At 38.1% G+C, this 13,370-nt stretch overlaps 1 protein-coding gene across 7 annotated transcripts in view; it reads right to left on the reverse strand.

Moving 5' to 3' along the window:
* Window positions 1-13,370, reverse strand: part of OXR1 (oxidation resistance 1) — a 443,393-nt gene that overhangs the window by 344,254 nt on the left and 85,769 nt on the right. For all 7 annotated transcript variants that reach the window (XM_059165785.1, XM_059165794.1, XM_059165790.1 and 4 more), the window contains one exon: window positions 11,762-11,926. In XM_059165785.1, the coding sequence (XP_059021768.1) occupies window positions 11,762-11,784 (23 nt within the window). In that variant the 5' untranslated portion in view covers window positions 11,785-11,926. The remainder of the gene's footprint in view (window positions 1-11,761; window positions 11,927-13,370) is intronic.

The following is a 13,370-nucleotide window of genomic DNA, read 5'->3' on the forward strand; positions in this document are numbered from 1 at the left end:
GCCAACAACATGTGGGATGACCTCATCCCTGTTTTAGCAGGTGGCCGTCAAGGCGCATTCTAACTAGGAAGCTGAGGTTTCACTTATCTCATCACACATCTTCTGGTAACAGCTATAACTCAATGCTTACCTTCAATCGACCATATTTACAACTTGCCAAATATAATAAGCATTTTATATGTCTGTTTTATTCTCCAAATGCCAAATTTGGAAAAAATATGGAGGGATATCAAGAAAATTCTCACTTCAAGAAAACGACTTTCTCTTATTCAGCTTGTAAGAACCTAAAAGTAATAAACATAATGAATGCTCTCACCATGCAAGCAAATGCCTTTTAAATCCTTTCATATCATCATCCTTACAGTTACTTCAAATATCTAGCCAGTTTTCCCAAAAAAACACTGAAAAGAAAAAGAGAGACAGTAGCAAACCTTAGAGACTCTTAAGTGTAGAGAAGAAACAGAGGTTGCTGGAGGGGTGGTGGGTGGTAGATGGGGTAAGAGGGTGATGGATATTGAGGGGAGCACTGGTCGTAAGGAGCACTGGGTGTTGTACTTAAGTGATAAAGCACTAAACTCTATACCTGAAACTAATATTATCCTGTATGTTAACGAACTGGAATTTAAATACACTTGAAAAAGAAAAAAAAAATTAAAAGAATAATACGGATTTGAAGGGGATCATCAAAATTTCAGTGAGCCTGATGTTATGCACATTCTGTATCTGAATGCAATTTTATGATATTATACAAACCTCAGGGGAAAGGTCTAAATGAGAATGCACCCAAGGACACCACTTAGTTTGAATTTCAACTTTTTCTGTCATCGCCACGAAGGCACTTTGTATCAGTTATCTAAAACCAAAGAGTAGTTAACTTCATCTAATTTCTTTGTCAAATGTTGGCATAAAACCAATTTTCGATTACAGCAGGAGTCTGCGAAGCTAGTGTGCATAAAGCTGAAAACCCATCTGGAACAATAATAGCCCTCCTACATGAAATTTATCAGTCAGAAAAGATGGTGAATGTCTCAGAACTTCAGCCTTCTACCACAAGCTCTCAGCAGCAGCAGGAAGCCCTGGTGCACTGGCTCCGGCAGGGGAGGGTTTGCAGTCCCTGCTGCTCTGAATACTAACTTAGCACTGACGTTATAAATTCAAGCACCATTTTATCTAAGCAGACCGAGATGAAAGGAAAATCTTCACTTCCGTTCAACTTGGTATCTATAATTAATAGTTTCATCTCACCAAATATCAGTGATGTGACCTCTGCAAATGGGAATGTGAGAGCATTGACTTTCCAAATTCTGGGGAATCAAAACACATCCAGGGCGCCTGGGTGGCTCAGTGGGTTGAGCCGCTGCCTTCGGCTCGGGTCATGATCTCGGGGTCCTGGGATCGAGTCCCACATCGGGCTCTCTGCTCAGCGGGGAGCCTGCTTCCTCCTCTCTCTCTCTCTTTGCCTGCTTGTGATCTCTCTCTCTGTCGAATAAATAAATAAAATCTTTAAAAAAAAAAAAAACCACATCCAAAGGCTCAAGGCTACTTTTTATGAAATATAAATAGTCTTATTACTTAGGAGGAGCCTTAACAAACAGCACTGAGCAATGAGCCAATTTTGCCCATAACAAAAAATGAGTTTGCTGAATCGCCAGGAGGAAAACTGTAATGTTATCCGATAAAGAACATGTACTTATTAAGAAGAGAAAAAAATGCATAAATGTTAAACATGACTAAAAATAAATAGCAGGAGAGAAGTCATTATAACCCTATAGAGGGAATTCCTGGGCCACATATGGTAATGACACCTCCAGGAAGAAGGAGGGATTAGCCACGCCTCCTTACATAGACAGGGCTTGCCCACATCTAGTAAAATAATATTATTATATGCTTCTGAGACCATTTTATCCCACTGTAGGTAATCAAGTCATTTGTAAGCTTTCTCAATCACTAAATCCACAACACCACAGTCCAAAGGGAGGTGGCAGATATCCATGGATGATTCCTTCTCTGATCTGGATCACGTACCACTGACAATTAGTATCTTGGATTAGAGCCAGTTGAAAAATTCCCAGTCCACCGAAAGTTCCAGACTTTCTGATTTTGCAATTCACACACACACACACACACACACACACACACACACAAGGGGAATGGGATCAAGGTTGTATTTCCAATTTTTATTTTGCCAGGTGAAGATATAAAGAGAAATAACCTAACTTCTATCTATAATCAGTGCCATAAAGCAAACCATATTTTATCACAAAAAGTGTAGAAAGGTAACAGTCTTCGAATAAAGGTGAATTTCTTTTCCAAGGAAGGACACATGGAAATGTTATGGCAGTGTTCTCTCTAGCACCCATGTGAGCACTTGGACAGATACTCTATGTCATCTGGTTCCTCACTGAAACTACACACACATTAAACAACAGTGTAGAGGAGACACTTCACTGATTAATGTACTTTTATGTTTATATATTGGAATTAGCCTTAAAGTTTATGATGGTGAGAGATTTAAAAATATAAGTGAACTATAAGTTGGATAATGGATAATATATTTTCAATTTCCACAATTTACAAAAACGTTCACTGATCTCTAAAACTCCTTAACATAATATAGAATATTTCTATTGATAAAATATCCTTTATATCATGTCCCTAATTATTCAGATGTATCAGATTTGTTGAATCTTTTTAAATGGATGATAATGAGACACAGGCTATATTCATGAAAAAGGTTTCTCATTTACTTTTTTTCTTTCATTATTACAATGTATTACAGTACATTCTTTCCTATTAATCATCTGCTGAGTGTTTATATTAAGAATACAGTATGAATTGTTTTCATAAAATTTGAAGATCACAGAGAACTCCTTTCAAAACAGATATAAGATCAAGAAATAAGATCAACATGCAATTCTTGCCATTACTAAATTTCTCTAAATTTACATTTTAGATAAATTTTCTCCTGTAAAATGGTCAGTGAGGGCAAAGTTTCCTATTGCATTTAGAATATAATCCTGTATCTTTCTAATGATCTACATGTCCCCCTCTACCTCTACAAGCTCAGGTCCTGGCATTCTCCCTTCTACTGGTTCTATCAAACCAGCTTCCTTGGTGTTTCCTCAAACACAGCAGGTACATTTCAGTCTCAGAGCCTTTGTCCTTCCTGTTTTTCTGCCTGAAATGGTTTTCTGCTGAGACTTGTATGGCTTATTTCCTCTCTGCTTAAATGTCACCCTGCTCAAGAAGCATTCTTGGCCACTTCCCCACTCCCCTTTTTATTCTGCTGGGTTATTCTTCAAAATAAATTTATCACTTTCTGGTATTCTAAAATGTATTTGCTTATCTGTTTATATCTGTCTGTCTTCAGCCCTAGAATGTAAGCTTAATGAAAGGAGGGACTTCCATTGCATTCATCATTCTATCCTATCCACAGCATTGCAAACTACACATTGTAGGCGCTGAAAAGTGCATGCTGAATGAAGACATGAATGAATATAAATGCAAGAAAACATTTTCTAATTTACATAAAAATGTACTGCTAGTCTAGATAAAACTAAACTATACTACTCCACCTCTTTAACTGCATAGGAATTACTTTTAAAGTCCTATAAAACTTATAATAAACCTATTCTTAAAAAAAAAGAACATAAAACCAAGTATAAATAAATACATATAATCTTTTTAGTGACCACCCAATTGAGAACAAATAAAAAATAAAACCCAATAAGCAAACAAACAAAAAAAGATAATGGGAACATATATACCAGGATGAAATGGTCCCTGAAAATTTTATGCACCAACAGCAAATGATGTTTAAGATTACAAATATAATTTTGATCATGCTGAAAATATCATACCTTAGTCTACATAACTTTTAATAATTAGAATTATCTTGTAGACCATTCACTGGCCTTTATCTTAATTATTCAAATCCAAAAAGGGCTAATGTTTAGTAACTCTAGACTTTAAGAGTTGAAATGAACTGCCCGGGTTTATGTTAAATCTTCTACAGTTGAAGGAAATATTGCTTTAAGCATTTATTGTAGTTCTTTCATAAGAAAGTATTTTATAATCCCCCGGAGAATGACAAAAAGACCTATTTCAAAGCAAGTTTATAGACCTGGATGACATTCAAAAGGAAAATGCTACAGTCCATCATCAATCCCTGAAGAATACTTGACTTTGGTGTTTATACATTTTTCCAGTACAGACTGTGAATTAGTGATAATCAATCACCTGTTTCTAATGACTTGTGACCAGTGGCAAGCCTGGGAAGGAGGGCTGGTCAAGGTTACAGGTGTAGGCTCTGGCCACAGAAGAGAATAGAACTAACTGGTCTCTGTGGGAATTGAAACTGCAAACCCAAATTCATTAACTCTACAAGAAAATAGACTCCTCTAAGCTGTCCAAAATTTACCGATTTTCTTCAAAATGTGATTTGTGTCTAGTTGGCACAAATGTTTAAGAACAGTAATAAAATATTCTGTCTTACTAATTATCTGATTATTCAAGGAGAAATAATATGAGGTTGCTACATGGAGAAAAATATCCAGAAGGTTTCCTATAAAAGTTTAATTTTTAAAAAGCCATTACTAAAGGCACATAGCTCAAAGCCAGATATGAGCAAGGATGCTAAAAATATAATGTGCTTACTTCAAGTGTCAAGCCCAAATCAAAATAGGATTGTGTTAATAATGAAGGGATTTCTACTTGAAAAGGCATATTATGACTACAAAGATGTACTAAAATTTTTCAGAATTTGGTAAACTGACTTTCATCACCACACTTAAAGTATTATGTGATTTTGAAGACATGTTTTTATTCCTCTTGAATTTTCATTTTTGGCTATTTTATTCTTTCCCCTTCTTCTCCTAAGTCATCTGCTCTTCATACTCTCCTATACTCAATTACTCTTCTGTGTTCTGGATCTGCTCCTTTACCAGCTGAACATCCCCTCACACGAGGATTCTTAAATTTAAGGCTTGCAAACCCATTCTCTCTTTCCAGCCCCTTAATATAACAGTCATTCATTCAACATGCACTTACATTCTGGAAAACACAGTATTTCGCCACCTAAGTTCTTCCTATCGCTCAGAAAACCTCATCTTTCAGTTAGAAACACTAGCTTTATATTTATGTCTAAATTTCTCTCTCTCACTCTCTCCCCATAACAGACTGTTGACAATTCTGCCTTTTACCCTCTATTACCCAACACAGGGTAAAAAATGGCCCTTTGCAATCTCTCTACTTATCCATATTTCTCCCGCTGTGAGTTCTGAGCCCTTCAGAAAGAGAGAGATCAAGCCTCTACCTCCTCTGCCACTGCAAATGTTGCCTCTGAGGGCCTGCCACTTAACAGTGTAAATAGGAAAAGTACTTTGCAGAATCACGGTTAAAGCAACCTTTGAGAAAAGATTCTGACTTTTCCCCTGTCTTTGGTATAAACAGACTGCTTCTGTCTCTCCAGAATCTTGTTTTCCTCCTAAATACCTCCTAAATTCCGGTGCCGAAGAATGGTATAGGAGGATTCACTTTTTCTTTTATTCACTAAAGAACTTAAATAAAAATATTATAATGTGAATATTCTGACAAAGAAAAGTATCTACACTTCTAATTTTGCATCTTTCTCATTTCTAGAGTTCTAACACACTATTACTTTTGGATAAAGAAGATAAGTCAAATTAGTTTTCACCCCCTATTAGCATTACTGTAATTGCCAGCATTCACAATAATATTTTATACTATAATTATATTTAATAGAGATCATTTACCACCACTAAATTTAGTCAATACATCAATAACTTACATAACTCAGACTTTACTATATTTCCAAACTATGGACATCCATGATGGAATGAGTGATTTGTTGACTTTTAATAAAATTCTATTAATCAGCTATAAGTAAATACTTCCTTGATTAGCACATCTTCAGTATTTATAAGGAACTAAATCTGGTAAAATAGCTAGTGTACAAGACAGGTCCTTTCCTAAAGTAAAAAAAAAAAAAAAAGATGAGTTGATAAGACACTTTCTCAGAAACACCTATTTTCTCCCGAGCCTTGATGTCTGCAATCCAGAGAGCTACAACATAGGGCCTCACCAGGGATCTGAATGACAGTACCTTGTGACCCACCAGTAGTCATTAATTCTCCTCACAAGAGAAATACTTACAATAGCAAAAAGTGAAAATTAGAAAACGTACAATCCAAATGAGTGAAATAAATAATGCTACTCCCACAGAGTGTGACCCAGCCTTTACACAGGATTCTATTGCTCCAGAGCCATCAGAGAGAGGACCACGGAAATTACACAGTGACAATGGAAGATGGGAAAACACCATCCATGGCTTGAGTTCAGTTTGGCAAAACTTTGTGAGTATAAGTAGAAAAGAATATGTCTCAGCATTTATAACTGTGGCTTTCTACGTATCGTAAGATTTTGGTCTTTTTTTTTTTTTAACTGCTGCTTTACATTTTTTTGATAGTGTTTGACTCTTCATAATTAGCCATATTCCTTTATTTTTAGAAGTAAATACAAGAGACATATATGTACTCCTGAATAATAAACCATTTCTTCCCTTATAGGAGAAAGAAATAGCCATTTTGTTTCCCCCAATATCCTGGACATACCTTTTACTTATTTTTATATATTTCTTTTAAAGATTAATTTGTTTGTTTTAGAGAGAGGGAGAGAGCATGGGGGAAGGGGCAGAGGGAAAGAGAGAATCCTGGAGCAGACTTCCCGCTGAGCATGGAGCCTGACACAGGGCTTGATTCCACCACCCCAAGATCATGACCGGAGTCAAAACCATGAGTCGGCAGCTCAACAGACTGAGCCGCTGAGGTACCCCACCCTGAAAGTACCTTTTAGAGCACTTACTACATTAAGTCAGTTATTTGATTACTTAGTCTTCTTGGCTAAGAGATGAGTTCCTATAAGAAGAGTCATTACTTCCCATTAAGATAGCATCCCTGTAGTGAGCCCAGGACACAGAATATTACGGACGCTCAATAGACTGTGACTGGTTACTTGGCCTCTTACTTTCATTCATCCAGTGTCTTCTTTTTCCCTGGCTCTAGTTCAATGACCTTCACCTCTCTCAGGTGTGAGTGTTTAAGACGCAGTGAACAAAAGCTGAAATGCGCCCAGGCATCACAACGAAAATGATTTGGTGTCAAGAAGATGGCAGCTGGCAAAACCAGTTAGGACACCATTAGGCTCCCCCTCTGAACACTGGCTGACAGCAGTACGGTGACGCTAGTAAATGCGAGCTGAGGGTGTACAGGGCCAGGGGGAGGAGAAAGTACGTGACTTAGCAGCAGAGGGTCTCTATGAGATGGACAGCGGGAAGAGTCATTTTAGTTGAATTACAGCAAAACGCCGGTATCTCTCTGTTGTGCTTCCTCTGTATCATGAGGAAAACCTGACAATTTCTAGCCTGTCACATGACAAGTGGAACTAAGATTCATACTTGGTCCTTTAGGTAGCTCACCTTATGTAATGTTGAAGGTTCACCTTAGTTTCAGATGGCAACAAGCTCTTCACCTCCTCTAGGAAATGAAGGCGCTCACCCACTACCTCCACACTCTACCCTCAATACTATTCCAATGTCTGACAGGGTTCCCAGGTCCAGACACTCACTTCCTTCCAAGAGAAGCCCCAGGATATCTATAATTGAGGAAATTAAGGGAAGCATTCTGGTTGAAAATGGGAACAATGGGCGCCTGGGTGGCTCAGTGGGTTAAGCCGCTGCCTTCGGCTCAGGTCATGATCTTAGGGTCCTGGGATCGAGCCCCACATCAGGCTCTCTGCTCAGCGGGGAGCCTGCTTCCTCCTCTCTCTCTCTGCCTGCTTCTCTGCCTACTTGTGATCTCTATCAAATAAATAAATAAAATCTTTTTAAAAAAAAATGGGAACAAGGGCACTCACCGTGAAGCCACATGCACACAGAAAGGGTCTCGCTTTACCAGATAGTGTTCATTTTATATGGGTAGCTTGGTGGTTAGGGGTACCAACTGGCTGTCTGCGTCTATTGCCTAACTCTGCCACTTACTGGCTGTGTCGTATTGGGCAACTTCCTACTGAAGTTTGTTGTCTAAATTCTCCCCTTGTGGAAATGTGAATAGCAATACTACGTTGCTAATAAGGTTGTGTGGAGTATGGTAAGTATGTTAAAAACCACAAAGTGTCTAAAAAAGTGTCTGGTACAAGGTAAATGCCACATAAATGTTCACTCTTGGTAATATTTACTTAGCTTTCATGTCAGAAAAATTGAATCTTTTCAAACATTATATAAATATGCACATATACATTATATATACAAGCATTATGTATATTACATATAATCTTATCAAAATATTAAAACACAGGTTGAAGATGGTCATCAGGGAAGAAGCACTAAAAGTCCTTTCAAGTACCCCTTGGTATTATACCATTTCCGTCTTTGTGCTATAGAAATAGCACTCTTTTTCAACTCTCTCTGCTTCCTCATGTCTCCTGCTAATTACCTCTCCTACCAGCAACAATTCTTTCCCTCAGATCATAGCCTGGAATCTGTCACCTGTTCACAGATGTCTGCAATGATTCTGCACATCCGTTGGTCTCTATCTCAACCAAAGTCAATTCAATCATTGCCTCCATCTGGTAATTATTTACTGAACAAGAAGATTCATGAAACATCTGTTGTATGTTACCATGTGATTCTTATAATCAATTCTTACCAGTCTCCTTACCTGATTCACACTGCTCAGTTTCCTAGAAATTTGGGCATTTCCTAGATTGTATTTCTTTTTGATATTCACTATGAAAAGGCCAGGCTATTTCACTTTTTTTTTCAAATACCATACCCATAACTACTAGAGCAAGGAAATTTCTTTTAATATGTAAAAAAAAGATAATTTTCCTATACTAGGTATTTAGAAGCTGGGAGGATTGCTTGGATAGTTGTTAACATGAATTTCTAAATTCTTCAGTTCTATGTAGGGCCCCCTTTCCAGTAAGCCTCAGAGTCAACTTTTTCAAATCAACACATGAATATGGTTAGAAAAATACAATGTCATAGTAAGTAGACCAAACGGTTCAGAGTCCAGTGGGTTTTGACAATAAACTCTGCTAACATTAATGAGATAGCCAAACGGAGGGGAGTCTGGCAAAAGTGGAACTCAAAAGACTCACAGAGATCAAGACTGACAGGGTTACTTGAATTCCCAGACGTGAAGAAGCCGCCCTGAGAAACAGATGGGAGCATCTGGCAGATACATCCTTACCGACAGACAGATCCCGCCAGGTGTTCCCTGTCCCTATCTGGATTTCCTTAAACACTGGAAGCACGGAACGCTCCCTGCGATGATTATGCGACCATCAGCCAGTCCTCCGACTCAGAGTCCTATGGAGTTTTCCACAACAGTTAACAGAATGCACTGGTGGGGCCAAATCAAGCATTTCTTGCAGTTAAAAGTTATATCTCTTATTTTAAATTAATAATCTGTCAAACCAGTTTCTTTTCCAATGTCGGTATTTTCATGTCTTAGTTTCTGAATTTCGCAACAGAGAGCCAGACCACGGACTATAATAATTTTACCAAGTTAATGTCATTACAGCCAAACTCCACACTGTTGTATAATGCAGTAACACTGGTAAAAGAAATTAAGAGCTTTCTGCATGGAAATCTAATGGGGAACGTTAGTTGTGGCCAGAATTAAGGATACAACTGGATGAATTATTTCTGTAAAATTTGTACCTGCAAGACTGAAAGAATTCTAACAAATTTCATATATGAATTCTGTAAGCATCGAAAAAAATTTTTAGAATGAAAGTATTAATCTGCCTTTGATTTACCTATTTTACATTTCTTCACCCATCTGCACAGCATCAATATATAGAACAGCTACTAAATTCTAAGTGCTGTGCTAGACAACTGGGCTTAGTGGAGTTTACTGTGTTTTGAATGGCCCTAACATCCCATTGAAAGGATGGCTTTTGACCGACCTATTGTATCACATCCAGTCAGATGTTAACTGAGATACATACCACCAACAGGTTCAAATGTTTGCCCTGTCCCGATTCTGGGAGCCAGGCCACCCACACCCTGTCTTAAGATATGACAATCATACCTGCGTTTTAATTTCCTCCACCCTCACCTGCTTCTTGTTTGTCCCGTCTCCCCATTCTCCTCCTCCTCATTCTCCTTCCTGTCTCCCCCCTTCATCTTTTTCTTTCTTCCTTGGCATGCAGCCCACTTTCCAAGATTCATCTCCAACACATGCATTTGCCAGGGGTATAGTTTCTTTAAATAAATGTGTCCTTAATATCTTCCAGGGGCTTGGGGGCACCTGGATGGCTCAGCTGGTTAAGCATCTGTCTTTGGCTCCGATCATGATCTTGGGATCCTGGGATCAAGCCCCATGTTGGGCTCCCTGCTCATTGGGAAGTCTGCTTCTTCCTCTCCCTCTGCTCTTCCCCACCCCATCCCCTGCTTGTGCTCTCTCTCTCTCTCTCAAATAAATAAATAAAATCCTTTTTAAAAAAGTATCTTCCAAGGGGGGCCTGGTTGGCTCGGTCGGTTGAGTGTCTGCCTTCAGCTCAGGTCATGATCCCAGGGTTCTGGGATCCAGCCCCACAAAGGCTCCCTGCTCAGCGGGAAGCCTGCTTCTCTCCCACCCACTGCTCATGCTTGATCTCTCTCTGGGTCTGAAGGGGTTCGCATATTCTACAGAATTCTTTTTCTTATCTTAATAATGATTTTATTTTAATAACATGTTTTACAGTAATATTTAATAATTTTTTTTATTTTTACAGAATATATTTTAGCATCTTTAATTCATTTCTTTTTTTTTCTTTTTTCAAACTGAGATCCTTTGCGCCCAGTGGGAATCCAAGGATATGTATTTTAGGGAGTCCATAAAAACTGGGTCCTTTGGAAACCAAGCTATCTATATTTCCAGCACAAACCAAAGACAAGGATGGGATAGGCTCCAATGAAAATGGGCAAGATTACCAGGTCTTTCTTATATTTACATATTTATATATTTATATTTGTATATTTACATATATTCAGCTCTTTATATTTATTAAAAAAAAATCCAAAGTCTTAAAATATGGCTTCCAATTCATCCCCACTAGTATTGCTCTTGGTTGCCATAGAAAAGTTGTTAATTATATGTCAAAAAAATCTTCATACTTCTTATTATAAATTACAAACAGCATTTAAACATGAACTGGAAGTCAAGAGTTATTCAGAATGTCAGCTATTTAAAGATATGAATCTACAAGGGAGACTTCTCTTCCATATTAGAGTTCTGTTCAGTATAGTCTGGGTAGATCTGCTGAAAGAGGAAGTCTAAAGAAAGTACTGATGAGAAAATACCCATCCAATTCTTACAGCTTCCCTTACAGCCTGTTATTCCTGTAGCTGGGATTGTAACAGTAGCTAGGACCACTGAATGAGTGTATAATTCCCACTTATCTCTCCAGTAGGATGTCTGGAAAGAAAGGCACAGGATGTCACCTCTCATCCTATGAAATTATGGATTCACCAAAGGCTTGAACCCTTTCCAGAGTGCCCAGATACCACAGTGTTGAAAGAGCTAAAGTTTAAATTCTAGGTAGCTTTCCTTACCTTAATCCAGGACACCAATTTCTGGAAACCAGACTTTTAAAGTTCTTTTTCTGCTCCAGTTCTGACAGGACAACTTTCGCACAAAATATGGCTTGAGGATAATGCATGCATTTGGATTAGGTTAGGAGGAGATTCACTTACCACGATAAATTCGATACAGACATTGCAGCAATTTATGGAGGAGTCTTGTGGAGCAGTCTTCTCTAGGTTTCAGAACAGGGAATGAGTAGGTCGAGTAGATAAGACCACTGGGAATTGGACTTTTAGCTTTGTTGCTGGAATGATGCACTTACAGTCTGAAATAACCTATAAAGAAAAGAAATAAAATATCTATAGAACACAGTCTATATGACTTTTTATAAATATATTTCATCCAGGTCAATAGTTTGGTCATGGTATAAGACATAGACAAATATATTTTTCATAAAATATAAGACATATTATAAACCAAAGATAAAATTAAGTCAACCATATGATAAGCTGAATGCTTTACCTTTAAAATAAGTGTAAAGAGCAATACAATGTTCATCCCCTGAAGCACAGAATACAGGGAAAGAACAGAATGTGTTTTTAGATGCACCAATTTTTTTCTCCATATGGCCAATCAGTTGTGCTCTAAGTTAGTTTTATATACTTATGCTAAAAAGATCAAAACAAAGATCCTAATTGGCCATAGTATGCATCTTTAAAAAAAGCTCCTTGGCACAAATTAGTATCATGTCCAAAGCTGTAACAAAAAAATCATTCACTACTACTTCTGAGCAAAGCAAATCTACATTGAGTAACATGCGGAGGAAAGCCAGTATGTATTTACCTAACCATTTCACATATATTTTATGAGCATCGACTCTGTACTGTGTCCCATGATCTTGAACCAATTTTTTTTATTAACATATAATGTATTATTAGCCCCAGGGGTACAGGTCAATGAATCACCGGGTTTACACTTCAAAGCACTCACCGTAGCACAGACCTTCCCCAACATCCATAACCCCACCACCCTCTCCCTACACCCCTCCCCCCCCATAACCCTGTTTGTTTTGTGAGATTGAGTCTCTTATGGTTTGTCTCCCTCCCAATCCCATCTTGTTTCATTTATTCCTTTCCTACCCCCCAAACCCCCCACGTTGCCTCTCAAGTTCCTCATATCAGGGAGATCATATAATTGTCTTTCTCTGAATAACTTATTTCACTGAACACAATACCCTCTAGTTCCATCCAAGTCATCGCAAATGGCAAGATTTCATTTCTTTTGATAGCTGCATAGTATTCATATATATATATATATACACCTATATAAATATAGTATTCCTATATAAATATATATACACACACACACCCCACATCTTCTTTATCCATTCATCTGTTGATGGACATCTAGGTTCTTTCTGTAGTTTGGCTATTGTGGACATTGCTGCTATAAACATTCGGGTGCACGTGTCCCTTCAGATCACTACATTTGGATCTTTAGGGTAAATACCCAGTAGTGCGATTGCTGGGTCATAGGGTAGCTCTATTTTCAACTTTTTGAGGAACCTCTATGCTCGTTTTCCAGAGCGGCTGCACCAGCTTGCATTCCCACCAACAGTGTAGGAGGGTTCCCCTTTCTCCACATCCTCGCCAGTATCTGTCATTCCCTGACTTGTTAATTTTAGCCATTCTGACTGGTGTGAGGTGGTATCTTATTGTGGTTTTGCTTTGTATTTCCCTGCTGCTGAGTGATTTGGAGCACTTTTTCATGTGCCTGTTG

This window comes from Mustela lutreola, chromosome 3 (genome assembly GCF_030435805.1).
Source record: "Mustela lutreola isolate mMusLut2 chromosome 3, mMusLut2.pri, whole genome shotgun sequence".
In the NCBI taxonomy this organism is placed as follows: domain Eukaryota; kingdom Metazoa; phylum Chordata; class Mammalia; order Carnivora; family Mustelidae; genus Mustela; species Mustela lutreola.